General features: G+C 36.1%; 8 protein-coding genes and 1 pseudogene across 8 annotated transcripts; 4 read left to right on the top strand and 5 right to left on the bottom strand.

Annotated features, from left to right (window-relative positions):
- Positions 1–4,942: 4,942 nt before the first annotated feature.
- Positions 4,943–5,366, bottom strand: LOC113001963 (auxin-induced protein 15A). The gene has a single exon (XM_026129007.2). It carries the CDS (start codon positions 5,364–5,366, stop codon positions 5,118–5,120), a length of 249 nt encoding a protein of 82 aa, XP_025984792.1. The 3' UTR covers positions 4,943–5,117.
- A 781-nt stretch (positions 5,367–6,147) lies between these two features.
- On the top strand, positions 6,148–6,709 carry LOC113001962 (auxin-induced protein 6B-like). The gene has a single exon (XM_026129006.2). It carries the CDS (start codon positions 6,256–6,258, stop codon positions 6,526–6,528), a length of 273 nt encoding a protein of 90 aa, XP_025984791.1. The 5' UTR covers positions 6,148–6,255; the 3' UTR covers positions 6,529–6,709.
- A 964-nt stretch (positions 6,710–7,673) lies between these two features.
- On the bottom strand, positions 7,674–8,179 carry LOC100817568 (auxin-induced protein 10A5). Its single transcript, XM_014776787.2, has one exon. The coding sequence runs from the start codon at positions 8,078–8,080 to the stop codon at positions 7,799–7,801; it is 282 nt and encodes a 93-aa protein (XP_014632273.1). The 5' UTR covers positions 8,081–8,179; the 3' UTR covers positions 7,674–7,798.
- Positions 8,180–8,964: 785 nt separating this feature from the next.
- Positions 8,965–9,542, top strand: LOC113001965 (auxin-induced protein X15). The gene has a single exon (XM_026129009.2). The coding sequence runs from the start codon at positions 9,065–9,067 to the stop codon at positions 9,311–9,313; it is 249 nt and encodes an 82-aa protein (XP_025984794.1). The 5' UTR covers positions 8,965–9,064; the 3' UTR covers positions 9,314–9,542.
- Positions 9,543–9,784: 242 nt separating this feature from the next.
- LOC100818632 (senescence-specific cysteine protease SAG39-like) lies at positions 9,785–11,035 on the bottom strand (annotated as a pseudogene).
- A 5,907-nt stretch (positions 11,036–16,942) lies between these two features.
- On the bottom strand, positions 16,943–17,544 carry LOC106798972 (auxin-induced protein 6B-like). Its single transcript, XM_014776784.3, has one exon. It carries the CDS (start codon positions 17,317–17,319, stop codon positions 17,047–17,049), a length of 273 nt encoding a protein of 90 aa, XP_014632270.1. The 5' UTR covers positions 17,320–17,544; the 3' UTR covers positions 16,943–17,046.
- Positions 17,545–17,931: 387 nt separating this feature from the next.
- On the top strand, positions 17,932–18,709 carry LOC106798974 (auxin-induced protein X10A-like). The gene has a single exon (XM_014776790.3). The coding sequence runs from the start codon at positions 18,079–18,081 to the stop codon at positions 18,355–18,357; it is 279 nt and encodes a 92-aa protein (XP_014632276.1). The 5' UTR covers positions 17,932–18,078; the 3' UTR covers positions 18,358–18,709.
- Positions 18,710–19,581: 872 nt separating this feature from the next.
- On the bottom strand, positions 19,582–20,199 carry LOC100776943 (auxin-induced protein 15A). The gene has a single exon (XM_006582218.4). It carries the CDS (start codon positions 20,004–20,006, stop codon positions 19,758–19,760), a length of 249 nt encoding a protein of 82 aa, XP_006582281.1. The 5' UTR covers positions 20,007–20,199; the 3' UTR covers positions 19,582–19,757.
- A 499-nt stretch (positions 20,200–20,698) lies between these two features.
- Positions 20,699–21,584, top strand: LOC113001961 (auxin-induced protein 6B). The gene has a single exon (XM_026129005.2). The coding sequence runs from the start codon at positions 21,140–21,142 to the stop codon at positions 21,410–21,412; it is 273 nt and encodes a 90-aa protein (XP_025984790.1). The 5' UTR covers positions 20,699–21,139; the 3' UTR covers positions 21,413–21,584.
- Positions 21,585–21,649: the final 65 nt, after the last annotated feature.

The following is a 21,649-nucleotide window of genomic DNA, read 5'->3' on the forward strand; positions in this document are numbered from 1 at the left end:
TCAGCTCTTAATGCAACTCAAGAAAAAGAGTTGAAGAAAAATAAACAAAAAAATTCAAAGGCGTTGTTCACCTTGCAACAAGCGGTGACTGATCCAATTTTCCCAAGAATTATGGGAGCTAAGACTGCCAAAGAAGCGTGGAACACATTGCAAGAGGAGTTTCAAGGAAGTGTTAAGGTACGTGTCGTTAAACTTCAATCTCTAAGAAGAGATTTTGAACTATTGAAGATGAAGGAGTCTGAGACAGTTAAAGATTACTATTCTAAAGTTAAAGAAATAGTTAATCAAATGAGAGCTTTTGGGGAAGATATTCTTGACAAGAAAATTGTTGAGAAAATTCTAATTACTATGCCCCAAAAGATTGACCCAATCGTGACAACGATTGAGGAAACCAAAGATCTGTCCACTCTATCAAAGATAGAACTTGTGGGCTCTCTTGAAGCATATGAGCAAAGACTGTATAGGCATATAGAAGATACACTTGAAAATGCCTTCCAGTCAAAGTTTAAATTTCAGCCCCAAAACAAAGAAAATGGAGGAAAGAAAAATTATGGAGAAACTTTCAGAAGAAGAGAAGGTTCTAGGAATTTCCTTAAGAACAAAACAGATAAAAATTCTCCATGCAATATATGCAAAAGACAAGGCCACGCAGAGAAAAATTGTTGGTTCCGTAATATGCCACAATGCAACCATTGCAAGAAGTTCGGGCACGTAGAGAAAAATTGTCGCAACAAAAATAGGCATCAAGCCAATATCGCAGAGGAGCATGATCAAGAACAATCTATGTTCTATGCCACTCAAGACTCAATAAAAGAAAAGGGAGGAAGCTGGTACTTGGATAGTGGATGTAGCAATCACATGGCCAAGGATGAGACTATTTTCAAAAGCATTGATGAGTTTGTCAAAGTCAAAGTTCGACTGGGAAATGGAAGTGTGGTTGAATCAAAAGGCAAAGGCACTGTCATGGTGGATACAGATAAAGGTTCGCGACTCATCCATGATGTCTTACTAGTTCCCAGCCTAAAAGAAAATCTTCTAAGCATTGGCCAAATGATGGAGAGAGGCTACACACTTCACTTTGAAGGAGATGTATGCAAAATCTTAGACAACAAAAATAAAAGGTCTGAGATAGCCCAAGTAAAGATGAATAAGAGCAATAGAAGCTTCCCTCTAAATTTAAAATATGCAACAAACATTGCCATGAAGGTACAAGTTGATGATTCATGGCTATGGCATCGAAGATTTGGCCACTTCAACACACATGCCTTGAAGTTGTTACATGAGAAGAACATGATGAGAGATCTTCCAAGCATAAAGGAGAACAATGAAGTGTGTGAAGGATGTCTTCTTGGTAAGCAACACCGATTTCCTTTCTCAACAAGCGGAGCATGGAGAGAGAAAGATCTATTGGAGCTGATACATACGGACGTCTGTGGACCAATGAGGACGCCATCACATGACAACAACAGGTACTTCATACTCTTCATTGATGACTTCTCTAGAATGACATGGGTATATTTTCTAAAATAAAAATCAGAAGTCTTTGGAGTATTCAAAAAGTTCAAGGCCCTTGCTGAAAATCAAAGTGGAAAACGGATAAAAGTACTAAGAAGTGATCGCGGCAAAAAGTACACCTCTCGCGAGTTTAAAAGATTTTGTGAGGATGAAGGCATTGAGCGACAACTTACAGTCTCATATTCTCCTCAACAAAATAGAGTGTCCGAGAGAAAGAATCGCACAGTTATGGAAATAGCTAGATCGATGCTCAAGGAGAAGGGACTACCTAACAAATTCTGGGCTGAAGCAGTCTACACTGCTGTTTACATACTCAACAGATGTCCAACTAAGTCTGTAAAAGACAAGACTCCAATTGAAGCTTGGAACGGGAAGAAGCCATCAGCAAAGCACCTAAGGGTCTTTGGATCTATATGCTACATTCATATTCCAGACGTGAAGAGGCACAAGCTTGAAGACAAGACTATACGAGGTATCTTCCTTGGGTATAGCAATATCTCTAAGGGCTACCGTGTCTACTACTTGCAAACTAAGAAACTCGTCATCAGTTGAGATGTTGAAGTTGATGAGTACGCTTCTTGGAATTGGGATGAAGAAAAAGTGGAGAAGAACGTTCTTATACCCGCTCAACTACCTCAAGAAGAAGCTGAGGAAGAAGACCTAGGTGAACCACCTTCACCTCCACCACAACAACAAGATCAAGAACTATCATCACCAGAGTCTACTCCAAGACGAGTAAGATCTTTGGTGGACATATATGAAACCTGTAACTTGGCCATACTTGAACCTGGAAGCTTTAAAGAAGCGTCAAAGCAAGAAGTATGGGTCAAGGCAATGGAAGAAGAGATACAGATGATCGAGAAAAACAACACATGGGAGTTAGTAAATCATCCCCATGGAAAAGATATCATTGGGGTTAAGTGGGTCTAAAGACAAAGCTCAACCCTAATGGCACCATACAGAAATACAGGGCGAGGCTAGTAGCTAAGGGTTACTCACAGCAACCCGGAATTGACTACAATGAGACATTTGCACTAGTAGCTCGTCTTGATACCAAAAGAGCTCTAATAGCTCTTACGTCACAAAAAGGATTGAGTATCCATCAACTAGATGTCAAATCCGCCTTCCTTAATGGCGTACTTGAAGAAGAGATCTATGTGGAGCAGCCACAAGGATTCATGTCTGAAGGCAAAGAAAGCAAAGTGTTAAGACTAAGAAAAAGCACTCTACGATTTGAAGCAAGCACCTCGAGCATGGTATAGCAGAATCGACCAGTATTTCATGGATCGAGGATTCAGGAGGAGCAAGAGTGAGCCTACACTTTACATCAAGTCTCAAGGTCAGTACACTCTTTTACTCTCTCTATATGTAGATGATCTTATCTACACGGGAAACAATACTAAGATGATGATGGAGTTTAAAGAAGACATGACGAAGACCTTTGAGATGACCGACCTTGGTTTGATGAGTCACTTCCTCGGCATAGAGATAAGTCAGAGAAATGAAGGGATATTCATCTCGCAAAAGTAATACACAGAAGGCTTACTTAAGAAATTCAAGATGTATGGTTGCAAACCTGTTGCTACTCCACTCATAACAAATGAGAAACTACAGAAGAATGATGGAGCACCAGAAGCTGATGCATCCAAATACCGAAGTCTAATTGGAAACCTCCTATATTTGACAGCTACACGGCTTGACATAATGTATGCCACAAGTCTTCTATCAAGATTCATGCAAAGCCCAAGTCAAATACACTTTGGAGCAGGAAAAAGAATTTTGAGGTATCTACAAGGAACAAAAGAGTTCGGTATATGGTATACTACCAAAACCAACTCAAAATTACTTGGCTACACCGATAATGATTGGGCAGGTTCGGCAGATGACATGAAGAGTACCTCTAGCTATGCTTTCTCACTAGGATCGGGAATGTTCTCTTGGTGTTCGGGAATGTTTCTCCCCAACATACACTGCAAGATAGCCCTTTGGAACTTGTACAGATTTTGAAGCTGCTTGGCTAGCCGTGAATGATGCCCGTCGAACAGCAAGTAAACGGAAACACATTCTATTTTGCTTGATTGAAGGAAGAAGAACAATCTCTAATTTGAAAAGAATGATCCAAAATGTCGAAGCTTGAGAAATGCAATGGCTTGTGTTATTTGTGTTAACTGAAGACCAACAATTGTGTATATATATAGTTTGTAAGATTCTTTGGAAACCCAATTCCCAGAGAAAATGACTGTCAATGGATGCAGGGCATACACATGAGATATCACACGGTGTTGTCTTCGGTCCAACTATGAAGGATAAGTTGTGAAGACTTGTGTAACCCCACCTTATCAAACATTAAGTGGCCAGCATAAAGCCTCCACATGTAACAAAATCTCGATATGGTTTAACAAATAACACATAGTATCATTGTCAAATTTAAGTTGTTGATATGTATCGGCATGATCAGACTATCAGCTATACATTAATTGCCATAATTCTGTTGGAGATACAGGGCAACCTTGATAAGGTTGTTAATTACTAAACTGACCTATTGTATTTCAATATGTGTCCATGATCTGAACAAGAAATCCACAACACTTTTTTGTCTTCAAACAGTTTTCGCCACTTGTTGCCACATTTTTCTATAACATGTGCTTCTTTATTTCTCTCTTTAAGCACCACGATTTAATTATATATCTTCGGTTGAATTATTACTCCCTCCCATTCTATCATCACTGCAAAATCATTATCGTTGTCCAAAGGTTCATCAACTCTATCATTATCCTAAACAAGCAGCCATGGAGTTGTTACTACTATGGTATTGCCATGGAATTATTACTACGTACCATGGTATTGCCCCAAATATCACAGAAATAACAGAACATATCGCCAACTTTTGGTGGACATAAAATAAGAACTCCGATCCACACAGTTTCGAACTATTCTTCTTGCATGGTATGGTCATATATAGTTTCATTTTATCTGGTAGACCGAAGTTATGGAAAAAGCATTGGTTCCTCCTCTTCTCCCTATATAGGGTTAGTGAAAATGCGCCATACCGTTCGTGAATATCATACAAGAGAAAGTTTTTTTGTCACGAGAGTCGGCCATGTCTATTCAAGGAAGAAAATAAACCTCGGTGTTACGTCCAATTGTATTTTGCACCTGCTTCGGCAGGGAAGGTACGTCGTGTGCTTCGGACCTTGCAGCTCAAAATTTTAATTTGATAAAAATAATTATTATTAGAATACATTTTAACTTTTTCTGCCAAATTATTTTAACTATCCATTGTCCGAGGGAAAATACTTCTGCTATACACTTCCTGTAAATCATTTGTGAACCATTACTGATTTGAAATTTATCAACTTCTAACATAATATTGATACCTGGCTCATACAGAGAGAAGGGAAGATTGAAACAAATAAACATAAAGTATAGAGATCGAAGCTGCTTGAGTTGCTGAATTCATTGCAATTAATCAATAGAATAACATATTATGTTTGTATTTCCTCTCTCTTGAGAAAGGGGGATCTGTACACTTAGAGAAGACGCCTATTATACAAAATGTCTCCTCTAATCTATGTCAGTCTCCTATACTGTGAGATTTCTGCTCAATTCAAGCAAGAAGTTATACGTTGGAAGACATCTTCACTGCAAGGAATTGTGAGGCCACCCATGGGATGATCATATCCAAACTCTTCCTCAGCTTGACTCAACAAGTCCTGGAATGAAGGTTGGTTCAAGTATGATACGGGAATCACAAACCGCTTCAATTTCTCTCCGACATAGACTGCAAGATAGCCTTTTGGTGCGTCCGCCGCTTTTGATGCCTTTCTGATGCCAGTTAAACGAAAACCCATTGTTGTAAGAATCAACGTAACAAGTGATTGTAGATAACATGAGTCCCACCTTCATTTGATCTTGTTGACAGAAGCTTATTCAGCGTGGTGGGGGCCAGAAATTTCATTTATGCAAATTTCATGCAGTACTGCTACTTAGAATTTGACGTACAGCAAAATAATGTGGTTCAGGATGCCTGGTGATATGATCATGCACTCAGTGTTAGTTGTCATCTTATCTACACTGTTTCAGAGCTATCAACCCCGATAGGACAGCTCCATATGCCCTTGTTTTTTCCAAAACTTGTTTTGACGTGTGTAACACCACCTTATCAATCAATGGCCAACATAAAGCCTCCACTTGTAACCAAATGAGACGTGCCTAAGTGTATCCTCACATTTTTTAGTGCATTATTCGGTACTCCATACTTTTGCAGGCATGCTTTGGACATGTTTTCTTCATGTTATGCTGGAGTACAACTGGAAGGTATTTTCTGACTGATGAATTATAAGGCAACACACATAGATAGCGAGAGGTCATAGACCATTATATTTCTGAGGTTTGACATTATACATCTGTTTTATTTCAAGCGGATTCACACCAGAAAATTAGATATTATTATCTTAACTACTATAACATGCAACGTTAATTCTTGATAAAGTCCTCCAAGGCAACACCATATGCCCCTGTCTCCTGTCGGTCCCATCACTTATCTCATTGCCTTCCCCCCACAATAATTCATGTAGCCAACTGTTTGTTACAAATTCTTTCATCTATAAATATTCATGGTTGCAAGGTTTTAGCACAACAAAAATCATTGACATCCTAAAGCATTCGTAGTTCAAAAATTTCATCTTCAATTTACAAGTCTTTTTGGACACTCTGTCCCTAATTTCAACACATACAACAATGGGTTTTCGTTTGCCTGGTATCAGAAAGGCATCATTTTCTGCAAACCAAGCATCTTCGAAAGCCGTGGATGTGGAAAAGGGCTACCTTGCAGTCTATGTCGGAGAGAAAATGAGGCGGTTTGTGATCCCCGTATCTTACTTGAACAAACCCTCATTCCAGGACTTGTTAAGTCAGGCTGAGGAAGAGTTTGGATATCATCATCCCAACGGTGGCCTCACAATTCCTTGCAGTGAAGATGTCTTTCAACATATAACTTCTTTATTGAATTAATAAATGTCAATTTTGGAGGCTGCATAGATTAGCGAAGACATTTTGTACAATAGGCGTCTTCTCAACTTGTAAAGATTTCCCTTTTTGAGAAAGAGGGAAAAGAAAGATTATAGAATGACAAAATTCAGTATTTCATTATTTTTTTTGGTGTAATGACAATGAATTCAACTACTCAAAGCAACTCCTCTGTGTTTTCTGTTATTTTTTTACAATGTTCACTTCACCCTGTATGATCAAGGTTAGTTTCTGTAAAAATTAAAAAAATATACTTTAATTTGTTCCGATAAATTTTACAACGGAAATATAACACATGATTCCTAGCAAGGGTAGAGCAAAAATAATTTTACCTAGGACCATATATGACAAAGATAAATTAATTTGGGAAAAGTCAAAATATATTTCATTAAAGTTTTGGTGCCAAGACAGGTGTAAAATAACAATGGGCTTAACATCGAGGGTTACAATTATGACGGACAAACAATAATATCATAATTACAGCATCCCAAAATACTTTATGCAGCTTGACTTTGTAATCGGTGATCCAAATTCTCAATATAAATTTAACAAACAGAAATAAGTTGGAAAGGGAAAAATTATTGGCCATGCATAATAGACTGCTGTTTACTATTCATTAAAATTGAATGGATTAGAGTTCCTATTTTGGGGCAATATCACAGTACTGACAATCCATGCTTTCCTGCCCAAGTAACAACTAATAATCAATCTTGTTTAGGAAAATAGAAGAATCAATGACCCTTGGAAAATGATAATGCTTTTGGGGTGATGATAGAACGGAAGGGAGTACTAAATTAACTCAAGATACACAATTACTTTGTGTTGCTTAAACCAGGAACTGAATGAGCCACATATTAAATAGAAAATAAAGCAACAGGCTAGCGGCAAAAACTGTTTCAGGAAAACTAATGCGTTGTGCGTTCCTTGTTCAGATCATGGACATATATTGAAAAATAAGCAAGGGAAGCATTAATTAACAACCCTTATCCAGGTTGGTCAATATCTCCAACATGATTACTGTGCTTAATTCCCAATATTAATTAGCTGATAGCCTGATGCTGACATATAACAAGTTAAATATGATAATGTTACGGTTCAATATATAATTGAGATTTGGAAAAAGAAAAAAGTGCTTAAAGAATGTCTTTTGTTGCATTCTCATTCAGGCAACAGGTTTTAAATTCTGTACAAAAAAGAAAATGCCATCTGTACAAATTTGCCTCATCTAATCTATCTCAGTCTCCGTTAGCATGAATTACAGCTCATTCAAGTGAGCGGTAACGTTTAGGAACTCCTCTTCTTTGCATGGTATTGTAAGACCACCCATTGGATGATCGTATCCGAATTCTTCTTCTGCTTGACTGAGTAATTCTTGAAATGAAGGTTCGTTCAAGTATGATACTGGAATTGTGAACCGTCTCATCTTATCTCCAACATAGACTGCAGCATAGCCTTTTGGTACGTCAACCCTCTTGGAGGCTGCTTGGGTTGTATAAAACGAAGTCCGCCTAACAATACCTGCTATGCGAAAACCCATTATTTTCTGTTGCTCCACACAACAAGTATTATACTGATATCAAAGAAGTCGTATGCGGAAGAAATTTTTGAGTTCTGATACTTCAGGAATGGGATGACTTGTGTTGCTTGGAAACCCTAGAAATTGTGTATATATAATGTCTAGGACCTCTGCAATCCAACTGCACAGTGGGCCATGATGGGGTCTACTGAGGGAGAAAGGATCACATGGTATTGTCTCAGAGGTCTCTTTCAAGGAATAGGAAGTTCAATAGGAGTGCATACGTACCTCACCTTCTGAGTTAGTGGCCACCAAATTACCCACCTGACAACCTAATGTTTGTTCAGGCATCGTGGTATGGCTAATCCAATGGTGGATATGCTTAAGACATCTCACATGCTTCTTCAAATCATTGTAAGCTGACAATTATTTTGATAAATATATCTACCATGTGACCGATAGCAACCAGTAAACCTTAAGCCGACCAGATTGACAGCTCTGAATAAGTTTTTGGAAGTAAGAAGAAAACCAATACTGAATACATGATCATAAAGTACTATGAACCACATTTTTTATGTACGAAATATTCTCACCGACAGCAGCCTACAATTTATTTCCACGCATTAAGTTTATTGTCTCTGCCCCCTTTAATTAGTAATTGTCAACATGATCCACTTTGATTTTTTTTTCTTCGTATGTGGTTTCTAAAATGTTGGGGAAATCTGTTAGCCTTCACTCGATAAGCTGGGATAGTATTATCTTAATTCTTGGGAAAGTCCTCAAGACAGCACCATATGCCCTTGTCTCTAAGTTGGTCCCATTTATCTTATCTCGTAGCTCTCCTTCACCATTAATTCATACAGCCGATGTTTTCTTACATATGCTTTTCTATATATATATTCATGGCAGCAAGCATTTAGCACCAACACAAATCATTCACATCCCAAAGCATTCAAAATTCTCAACACTTTTCTTAAGAAATTCTCTTCTCAAATCAATACAACAATGGGTTTTCGTTTACCTGGTATCAGAAAGGCATCAAATGCGGTGGATGCGCCAAAAGGCTATCTTGCAGTCTATGTCGGGGAGAAAATGAAGCGGTTTGTGATTCCCGTATCATACATGAACCAACCTTCATTCCAGGACTTGTTGAATCAAGCGGAGGAAGAGTTTGGATATGATCATCCCATGGGTGGCCTCACAATTCCTTGCAGTGAAGAGGTCTTCCAACGTATAACATGTTGCTTGAATTGACAATAAATCTCACACTGTAGGAGACTAACATAGATTAGTGAAGACATTTGGTACAATAGGCGTCTTCTCACCTTGTAAAAATCTCCGTTTCTTGAGCAGGATGGGGGAAGGACCATTAGAATGACAGATTCATATTTCATGGAGCATGTCTCTGTGTGTTTAAGCAACACGCTGTATCATTGTAGTGACTACCAATACATTTTTTTATAGAGAATTGGTTTCTCACTCAGGATGTCTGCCTTTCTACTTTTCTCTTCTTTCTGTTTAGGATTTTACACCTTTAATTAGCTTGTATTTTATAACTCATCAGTCATAACCATGACTCATTTTTCATTGCAAAGTAATTGATTGATAAATGATAACAAGTACAGTGTACAATGTTGTGTTCACGCAGGAGATACAGTGGTATACGCGACCTATATCAGGAATCAATGCTTAAAAAGATACGTATAATTGTATCTAGATTTAAGATTATGCACTAGGGTAAGATGCTTGCACAGCTATGCCACACAGTGCTTCCTCAGAATCCACACCCCTTTGCATCCTAATGTAACCTTCTTCACCCCACTCGGTTCCCCGCGAGTTCTTAACCAACCAATATTCAGTCCCATCATCACTAACACCATACCCCACGGCAGTGACACCGTGATCCAACTCAGTTCCACAGGAACCAGTGAAGACACCACTCTTGTAAAACTGAAAGTCAGAGCCACTGGCATCAATAGCTACGGAAACCGGGTTATTGGCCACAGCTTTTTGAAGTATGTGCCTTCTCATTGTTGGCAGGGACATCCTCATACCCAGTAATTAATAGTAGCAGCATTCTTGTCTGCTTCATATGCATTGCACTTTCCATCAACACCCTTATATAGGGGTAATTGGCTTCAGTGTTGAGTCCATGATTTTGGATGATGAATTTGAAAGCATCATCCATAAGACCACCCTGACAATCTTGGTCCACACCCTTTGTGTCACAATCAACAAGTTCTTGTTCTGATGACAATAAGATCAATTTTCCAGCTCACAGCGCATGAATTCCTTCAGTTGCTGCAACAGCGGAAAGCGCCCAAAAACATCCTACAATACAAGGTAAATTAGTGGTTAGATGACCATTCAAGTTAATTTGATTTGTGAAACAAATTATCAAGAACTTACCACATTGACCTTGGTCCTTGATGGGTGTAACTGCTACCTTTTGCCTACAATCCACTGTGGATGGTGTTGCGGTCACGTTTTCAAACTTAAAAGTAGTTATTCTTATGATTGAGGAGCACATATGCCCCTTGAATCTCTTTTTGGGTGCAAATTGATTAATGTCTCGCTTGTAAGGTTTATCGGCGGCATTGTTGCAGGCTTCAATGTAATTTACATTTTCCTTAAAAACTATCCGGAGGATCCTTATCCACCTTGCTGTAGCGAGTCATCCGTTGCCCATGACTCTCATACATGGATGCATCTTGGAGAGTGCGACATGTGACTTGAAAAGCCAAGAATGCCATGGAGAGAAGCATTGCAAATGCAATATGGTAGAAATGATTTTTGGCAACCATGCTAGCGTAGTGTGTGTGACAATTAAGGAACAATTATATTACTTGAAGTTTTTGAGTGAAATGTGAGAAAGATGTGTTGTGCCGGTACCCAAGATTATTTGTGGTTTTTATATATAGTAAAAGTTAACGTTGAATGGTAAATTCATCTTCTTGTTTTTCAACTCAAATCTGAAAGATCCTTTCTCTAAATGTTGCAATGAGAAATTTTTGAATGTGACTCTTGTATTGAATGCATATGCAGGTGTAGTTACTACGGACAAATTATTTGTCACGCATAACGTAGAGGCAGTCATTGGCATACAGTATCATAGTAGTTTTCAAAACCATGCCTTGTGTGTATTTGAAATCTTGGAATTATAAAAATTCAAGTTTCAATTTTTTTGTTTCCTATGCGTGCATATATTGCTAAAACATAACTGAATAAAAAATGATGCATTCTTCTGGTGTCCTAAAACTAAGTTTCAACACGACAATAAATGGAACTTGTTATTGTTCGTTGTTCTAGTATTTTTCTTGTGTAGCAAAGAAAACGGACTTTTAAGCGGATAACTATTCAAATAATAATTATGTCTATTAAAACCTTACTCGGAATAAGTTACAACTAGACAAAGACCTGTGCGATGCACATGTTTTTAAATAATTTAAAAAATATTTAAATAAATAATTTGATTGATAAATAAAAATTAAAAATATAATTATTAATGATATTTTATATCATTGACAGTTAAATGAGTTTAAAAAAATTATCTATAAATTAAGATAATTTGATTTATCCATATATTTATAAGGAAATATTTTAAAATTAGAGTATGATCACTCTACTAAAGTTGAGTAACATGAAGATAAAAGTAAATGTTATGCATAAATATTATAAGCGTAATATAAGAATAAAGTGAAATTGACATAATAAAGCACATAATGTTAAAACACATAATGTGAAATATATATAATGAAAGGAAAATAGTCAATCATAATCTTAAAACACATAAATATTATGCTAATAAAACTCCCAAAATTGTTTGTTTAAATAAACTTTTTGTATTTATTTCCTTTTGCTGGCGACCTGTTGTTGAATTTTGTTTTCTTTGTTGCGCTTCTTTTTAAACATTGAAGTGAGATTGGCTCATCAGAGGATGTTAGAATAGTTTGTTTATTCGTCTTTCTTCTTAGTGGACTTTTTGAGATTGAATAAATTTCATTTGATGATGAAGATGCATCTTTTGACTTCTTGCATGCTTGTAGCTTGGAGCTTTTGCTTATGACATTTTTTTTTTCCACATTTTTCTTTAATGAACTTTCTTCTTCTTTTGATGATGAAGATGTATCTCTTGACTTAGATAGTTTTAGCTTTGGTCTTTGAGTTGTGTCATCTTCTTTATTTGCCTCTTTTCTTAAATGAGTTTGTGAGATTTCATAAACTTCCTCATCAGATGATAAAGATGTACCTTTTGACTTGTTGGAAGAGGCAAAGCTTTGTTGCTACATTTGGACCAATTATTAGAATTTATGAAATTAAGAAGGTGAAATGAAATATGGAGATAAATAAATTAACAAAAATATATAATGACTTTATTTGTTAAAATTAACGTATTTTAATCCAAGACAAAGGCGACATTACAGGTTTGTTATTACATTAGCTAAAATTACATTTTTGATGATCTGCAGTGTTTATACTCACCTTTATTATCATTCAAGTCAATCTCGCCATGGGATAGAAAGTATAGGGATCGATCATACTGTAGATCACCTTATGCATCAAGAAGCCGCAACAGAAGTAGGAGTTATAGCATAAGCAATAGTTACAGTACGAGCTTGAGCCAAAGTCCAGGCTACTCTAGGTGATTAACTTGATAACCATGGTGGTGGATGCGCTGGAAAATGCTTTAGTTTTCATATATGTATTTTTTTAGAACAAAAACAAAAAGAAAAGGGAAGGAGCATGGATACTAAGTTGCATACAACATTATCAAACATGGTCTAATGTTATGATAGCAATAATACTAATTATAAACAAAGTGACTGTTACACACTTTCGTTACATACTAATCAATTATAGTACATGCTTGAGTCCAACATAAATTATAGACAAGGTTACAAAATAATCATAAATTCACCTTTAACATAGCATATATTGCCAAAGTTACAAAATAATCATCAATTCACGTTTCACATAGAGTAGTGGAAGACCAATAGGCCAAACCAACAGCTGAATATCAGCCACTCATGAAGTATCATATCCCAAAATATTAAAATTAAATCATATTAGCAAGCACACCCATGATATTGTATATTCATTTAAAAGTAACATTTATGCAAGTTGTGTCATGCTAATCATGGTTAGGTTGTCATGGTAAAATATAATATAATGCACATTACCTTGCTATGAAAATAGGAGATAAAAAATTGACACTCAGCTACTCAGTATAGTTGAATAATTTATTTGTATTGCTCAATGAAAGAATAATTTAGAGCTGTATTAAAAAAAATATGGAGATAAATAAATTAACAAAAATATATAATGACTTAATTTTTTAAAATTAGCGTATTTTAAGTTTATGGGTGATACACGTTCAAATGTTGATCTGATGGCTTTGAGTTATACATCTAACTCTTATGCTTATTTTTCTCCAGGACAATGTTCTCTTGCTGTCAACCAAGGACTAACAATATATTTTAAAATGTCTACATGTATCCCTAAAGTGAGGCAATGTGATTATTTAAACAAAGGAACATTCCGAAGACACAAATTCATTAACCTTATTAATTAAGCCTAACAAAAGTTCACATTCACTTAAAATTATATAAAACACTAATAGTTAAACTTTCACAGAAGTGTGTGTGTGTGTGTGTGTGCACGTGTCTGTGCATTTGGTTCTTGGCTCATAAAATGTCAATATTAAAGAAGGGGAAAGAAATCAAACACTTATGTCTATTAGATTTGAATTTAAATACGAATGACTAATTTGAATTTGAATTTCAATTTAATACAAAAAACAATTTGCATATGAAGAAATAAAAATTGTTTACATACCATCATTTGGATGCACCTCTCTGCTAATCACCTTCTTCTTTCCAAGTTATATTGTTCTTTTGCGGTGTCTACCCTCTTTTCATATTTTTGCATCTATCTTTTGAAAAATTTGTAGCAGAATTATTTTTTACAACAGGAAAATCTATGCATCAGAAAAATAAATAAATCACACAAGTGAAAAATAAAAATCAACAAAACTCAGTATCAAAAGTCTTGCCTGTTTGTAGGTCCAAAACTTTGAAGTATGCGATTATGGAGAGACTCTCACTATACAATGCAGTATGCGATTGGGGGAGTGCCCTGTGATTCGATCTTTCATGTGAAGATGCTTGCAGCTCCCCAAATTCGTTTGACCGAGTTTTCATCGAGTGTCGCACTATTCAGAGAGTCTGACCGAGGTTTCATGGAGTGTCATGTGATTCGGTGTTTGATGCGAAGAGGCTCACACAACCCCAAATTTGTCTGATTGAGGTTTCGTCAGTTGCCATACGTGATTCGAGGTCCTGCAATTCGGTCTTTGATATGAATATGGTTCACGAAATACTACTGCTATAACATCATCATCATAATTGCGAACGTAGAATCTCTAATATTGACGAAAATCTAAAGAAAGCTAAATGCGAATGAGTGAAGCGATCAAATCTCAAATAGTTCTTATGCGCCAAAGATCTGGGAGAGGATGAAGTTGTATGTGCAAAACCTTGAGATGAAGAGCAGGTACGTAGAAGGGAATGCAGAAGATCGGGGCATTTGGAGACGAGTATCACTTAATTGAAATGTATTGTATAGGATTTTGGAATATTGTAAGTATCACTCAATAGAAGAAAGCTCTTCTTCTTCCACATCATCATTTTTGCTGACGTGGCATATGAAATAGCTCCGCTTTTATATATTATAAATAGATAGTTTAACTTAACATTTTTTTATTATGATCAATTTTTAATATTTTTAATTATAAGTATATATCAGCATTAATATAATAATTAGTTACATTATGGTAACGTGTATTTTGTGTCTATTTATGATCCATATATGTCTAATAAAATATATTCTTGTAACTTAGTAAGAATTAATTTTTCGATACATTTCTATTTTCACAGGAGTTTATAAAAATAACTAAAAATAAAAACTTAAAACTTCGTTGTATTTTTCTTTTAGTTTTAACATTCAAATATGATCTTTTAAGTCTAAGTTATAGTTATAATTTCTCACGATAAAAAGAGTTATCATTTGATATGTGAGTGTGAGTGAGTTGTTTTGTGGACATGTTTGTCTCTGTCAAACATGATAAATTGACACTAGAAGTCAAATTTTACACTGATATCTATACCACATACTGAAATACAATTTTAACAAATACTTTTCTAAACTTAAATATAAAAAGAAAATTGTGATGTATGACAGACGTAAATATAAATAAATATAATTACTTTAGTCTATTTAATAATACAATTCTTAAAACAACTTCATTTAATAGCGATTTTATTTTTAATTATTCATTTTTATTTATGATATCAAATTTCAATAATGAAGGACATTTTAGAAAGAATAAAAAGCATTTGAATTGAGATTAATAAAATTAAATAATGTTAACTAACTTTTTATTAATTAGTATGAAATTAGTTCAGAGTGAGTATAACCATTGAATCATTTAGTATGTTTTTTTTTTTACCAATTCTAGGAAAATATATTAAATGCAAGAAATTGATACACAGTGTGAATTGATTCTGTCCATCTATCAATAGATAACATCCACCCACATGTTTGGAGAGAACATTTCTTATTTTAAGTAGTAATCACATTGAAAGTTAGTAAACAGTCACATAACCCCTCAAAACATCGTGTGTTCATGCTTTGATCACGACACTTTAAATTTGATATGACGCTTTAAAGTGCAAGGCCAAGAGGTGATGTTTGGATTAGGGTGGGAATGAAGAAATAAAAGAAAATTGTGTATTCTTCACACGGAATTCATGTCTTTTACGCTCTACTTGAATTTTACAATTATCTTCTATTTTCCTCCTCTAAATCAAACACATCCGAAGTAACTTAGAAGTGTAAACAAGACCGTTAAACAACTTGTAAAAAAATGATCATTTTGAATTGAGATTATCCCTGGTAATTCAGAGATAACTTCTTACTAGTTATTCGCTCCAAGCTTGGAACCCTAGATTCTTATCAAAGAATGACAATATTTGTGGTGAATCCTCTTCAACCTATCAATCCTTTTGGAATTGTGGTTTTGTTCTTCCATTCTCCTCTTAATACAATTTTTTTCTTTTCAATTTCTTGAATATCATCTATCCTAAACAAGAACATGTATGCACATGTCTCTTTCAAGTAGTCATGTCATCACTAAATAACTTTTAATCATAACCATCAATACGGTGTGATTATATGACCAAGATTTGTAGCTCCCATATTCTTAAAGTATTGACCGATAGATTATTATATTGATTGACCATTGCAACTAATAAATCTACTGATTCCTGAACCGATATATCAACACTTTAATTTCATTCGAAATTCTATCATGCTTTAATGAAAATGAAAATCGTTATAGGTGTTATATCAAAAGGCCAGCTGGTATAAATTATTTGGAACCACGGGCCACGAGAAGTCGAAGAGAAACAATGAGCTGAGTTGAGATGGTACTTCAATTTATACAGCTCACAGTTTAAAATATACCATATATATACATGCCTCATGTGGCACTATTATTTGATATATAATTGAAATATCTCAATAAAATGGTGTACGATTGGGGTCTTGAATTTTAATATTATGTGTTATTATAGAAAGTAAAAATCATTTAATCCCAACCCGAATTATTAAATTCATGTTCCTAGCTCTTAGTTCCTACCAAAATACTATTATAGCTTTTCCTTGCTGTGAAGCATGTGGGCTGTTATATATATAACAGTCATGATTTTTGTTTTTTTCAGCATGAGAAACCTCTTAATAGTGCCTATATATCGTTCTAATACCTAGCAGAAGGAAGTGATCATTAATGTAACTGATAAAAAGAAATGCATAGAAATTGGATTTGTTGTCATTACTCAAAAATTGGTAATCTTTACAAGTTGAGAAGATGCCTATTGTGTAAAATGTCTACTAATCTATGTGAGTCTCCCACAGTGAGATTTGTGGTCTCAATTCAAGTGAGAAGTTATATGTTGGAAAACATCTTCACTGCAAGGAATTGTGAGGCCACCCAAGGGATGATCATATCCAAACTCTTCCTCAGCTTGATACAAAAGATCTTGGAATGAAGGCTGATTCAAGTATGATACAGGAACCACAAACCGCTTTTGTTTCTCCCCAACATACAGTGCAAGATAGCCCTTTGGAACTTGTACAGATTTTGAAGCTGCTTGGCTAGCTGTGAATGATGCCCGTCGAACAGCAGGTAAACGGAAGCCCATTCTATTTTGCTTGATTGAAGGAAGAAGAACAATCTCTAATTTGAAAAGAATGATCCAAAATGTCGAAGCTTGAGGAATGCAATGGCTTGTGTTATTTGTGTTGACTGAAGACCAAGAATTGTGTATATATATAGTTTGTAAGATTCTGTGGAAACCCAATTCCCAGAGAAAGTGACTGTCAATGGATGGAGGGCATACGCATGAGATATCACATGGTGTTGTCTTCGGTCCAACTATGAAGGATAAGTTGTGAAGACTTGCGTAACCCCACCTTATCATACATTAATTGGCCAGCATTAAGCCTCCACATGTAACCAAATGAGACGTGCCTCAGTGAAACGTAACGTCTATTCAAGCATTATTTGGTATTCCATATTTTTGTAAACATGCTCTGGGCATGTTCTGGAAGGTAATTTCTGGCTGATGAATTATAAGGCAGCGGATAGCGAGAGGTCATATATCATTTTAATTATTTCTGATGCCTGACATCTATTTTATTTCACGCGAGAAAGTCCTCCAAGGCAGTCCATATGCCCTTGTCTCCCTGTCTGTCCCATCCAATCAGTCTTGTCTTATAGTCCTCCCACCTCAGTGATTCATGCAGCCAACGATTCCTCTCCAATTATTTCTTCTATATATGTTCATGGATGCAAGCATTTAGGACAACAGAAGTGATTCACATCCTAAAGCATTTGAAGTTCAAAAGCTTGCATCTTATTCACAATATTCTCTTCCCAAGTCTCAACTCATACAACAAGAATGGGTTTTCGCTTACCTGGCATCAGGAAGACATCAATTGCTGCAAACCAAGCATCTTCCAAATCTGTGGAGGTGCCAAAGGGCTACCTTGTTGTCTATGTTGGAGACAAATTGAGGCGGTTTGTGAGCCCCGTATCATACTTGAACCAACCATCCTTTCAAGATTTGTTGAATCAAGCTGAGGAAGAATTCGGGTATGACCATCCAATGGGCGGTCTAACAATACCATGCAAGGAGGATGAGTTCCTAACCGTCACCTCTCACTTGAATGACCTGTAAATCATGCTAATGGATACACGGATAGATTAGATGAGGCAAATTTGTACAGAAGAGGCATTTTCTTTTATTGTTAGGGATTTCTATTTTCTACAGAAGTCTAAACCTGTTTCCTGAATGAGAATTAATGCAGCACAGGACACGTATTGTTTAATCACTTTTTGCCTTTGCCAAATCTTGATATGGTTTAACAGATAACACACAGTATCATTGTCAAATTTAAGTTATTGATATGTATCAGCATGATCAGACTATCGGCTTATAAATATTAGGCATTAATTGCCGTAATTCTGTTGGAGATACAGGGCAACCTTGATAAGGTTGTTAATTACTAAACTGACCTATTGTATTTCAATATTTGTCCATGACCTGAACAAGAAATGCACAACACTTTTTTGTCCTGAAACAGTTTTCGCCACTTGTTGCCACATTCTTCTATAACATGTGCTTCTTTTAGTTCCCTCTTTAAGCACCACAATGTAATTATATATCTTCGGTTGAATTATTACTCCCTCCCACTCTATCATCACTGCAAAATCATTATCGTTGTCCAAAGGTTCATCAACTCTTTCATTTTCCTAAACAAGCAGCCATGGAGTTGTTACTACTATGGTATTGCCATGGAATTATTACTACGTACCATGGTATTGCCCCAAATATCACAGAAATAACAGAACAGATCGCCAACTTTTGGTGGACATAAAGTAAGAACTCCGATCCACACAGTTTCGAACTATTCTTCTTGCACGGTATGGTCATATATAATTTCATTTTATCTGGTAGACCGAAGTTATGTAAAAAGCATTGGTTCCTGCACTTCTCCCTATATAGGGTTAGTGAAAATGGGCCATACCGTTCGTGAATATCATACAAGAGAAAGTTTTTGTCACCAGAGTCGGCCATGTCTATTCAAGGAAGAATATAAACCTCGGTGTTACGTCCAATTGTATTTTGCACCTGCTTCGGCAGGGAAGGTACCTCGTGTGCTTCGGACCTTGCAGCTCAAAATTTTAATTTGATAAAAATAATTATTATTAGAATACATTTTAACTTTTTCTGCCAAATTATTTTAACTATCCTTGGTCCGAGGGAAAATACTTCTGCTATACCATTCCTGGAAATCATTTTTGTACCATTACTGATTTGAAATTTATCAACTTCTAACAGAATATTGATACCTGGCTCATACAGAGAGAAGGGAAGATTGAAACAAATAAACATAAAGTATAGAGATCGAAGCTGCTTGAGTTGCTCAATTCATTGCAATTAATCAATAGAATAACATATTATGTTTGTATTTCCTCTCTCTTGAGAAAGGGGGATCTGTACACTTAGAGAAGACGCCTATTATACAAAATGTCTCCTCTAATCTATGTCAGTCTCCTATACTGTGAGATTTCTGCTCAATTCAAGCAAGAAGTTATACGTTGGAAGACATCTTCACTGCAAGGAATTGTGAGGCCACCCATGGGATGATCATATCCAAACTCTTCCTCAGCTTGACTCAACAAGTCCTGGAATGAAGGTTGGTTCAAGTATGATACGGGAATCACAAACCGCTTCAATTTCTCTCCGACATAGACTGCAAGATAGCCTTTTGGTGCGTCCGCCGCTTTTGATGCCTTTCTGATGCCAGGTAAACGAAATCCCATTGTTGTATTGATCTGAGAAGAGAATGGTTGAAGAGAAGTGTTGAGAATTTTGAATTTCAAACACTTTATGATGTGAATGATTTGTGTTGGTCCTCAATGCTTGCGGCCATGAATATTTATATAGACATAAGGATATGCATGGAACCATTAGTTGGGCACTTAAATTATTGGTGATGCAGGGACATCAGATAGGAGTCATGGGACCAAATGAGAGACATGGCATATGGGGTGTTGTCTTAGAGGACTTTCTTAAGAATCAACGTAACAAGTGATTGTAGATAACATGAGTCCCACCTTCATTTGATCTTGTTGACAGAAGCTTATTCAGCGTGGTGGGGGCCAGAAATTTCATTTATGCAAATTTCATGCAGTACTGCTACTTAGAATTTGACGTACAGCAAAATAATGTGGTTCAGGATGCCTGGTGATATGATCATGCACTCAGTGTTAGTTGTCATCTTATCTACACTGTTTCAGAGCTATCAATTCCGATAGGACAGCTCCATATGCCCTTGTTTTTTCCAAAAGTTGTTTTGACGTGTGTAACACCACCTTATCAAACAATGGCCAACATAAAGCCTCCACTTGTAACCAAATGAGACGTGCCTAAGTGTATCCTCACATTTTTAGTGCATTATTCGGTATTCCATACTTTTGCAGGCATGCTTTGGACATGTTTTCTTCATGTTATGCTGGAGTACAACTGGAAGGTATTTTCTGACTGATGAATTATAAGGCAACACAGATAGATAGCAAGAGATCATAGACCATTATATTTCTGAGGTTTGACATTATACATCTGTTTTATTTCAAGCGGATTCACACCAGAAAATTAGATAGGATTATCTTAGCTACTATAACATGCAACGTTAATTCTTGATAAAGTCCTCCAAGGCAACACCATATGCCCCTGTCTCCTGTCGGTCCCATCACTTATCTCGTTGCCTTCCCCCCACAATAATTCATGTAGCCAACTGTTTGTTACAAATTCTTTCATCTATATATATTCATGGTTGCAAGGTTTTAGCACAACCAAAATCATTGACATCCTAAAGCATTCGTAGTTCAAAAATTCCATCTTCAATTTACAAGTCTTTTTGGACACTCTGTCCCTAATTTCAACACATACAACAATGGGTTTTCGTTTGCCTGGTATCAGAAAGGCATCATTTTCTGCAAACCAAGCATCTTCGAAAGCCGTGGATGTGGAAAAGGGCTACCTTGCAGTCTATGTCGGAGAGAAAATGAGGCGGTTTGTGATCCCTGTATCTTACTTGAACAAACCCTCATTCCAGGACTTGTTAAGTCAGGCTGAGGAAGAGTTTGGATATCATCATCCCAACGGTGGCCTCACAATTCCTTGCAGTGAAGATGTCTTCCAACATATAACTTCTTTCTTGAATTAATAAATGTCAATTTTTTTTGGAGGCTGCATAGATTAGCGAAGACATTTTGTACAATAGGCGTCTTCTCAACTTGTAAAGATCTCCCTTTTCGAGAAAGAGGAAAAAGAAAGATTATAGAATGACAAAAGTCAGTATTTCATTATTTTTTTGGTGTAATGACAATGAATTCAACTACTCAAAGCAACTCCTCTGTGTTTTCTGTTATTTTTTTACAATGTTCACTTCACCCTGTATGAT

Source organism: Glycine max, chromosome 6, assembly GCF_000004515.6.
Source record: "Glycine max cultivar Williams 82 chromosome 6, Glycine_max_v4.0, whole genome shotgun sequence".
In the NCBI taxonomy this organism is placed as follows: Eukaryota; Viridiplantae; Streptophyta; class Magnoliopsida; order Fabales; family Fabaceae; genus Glycine; species Glycine max.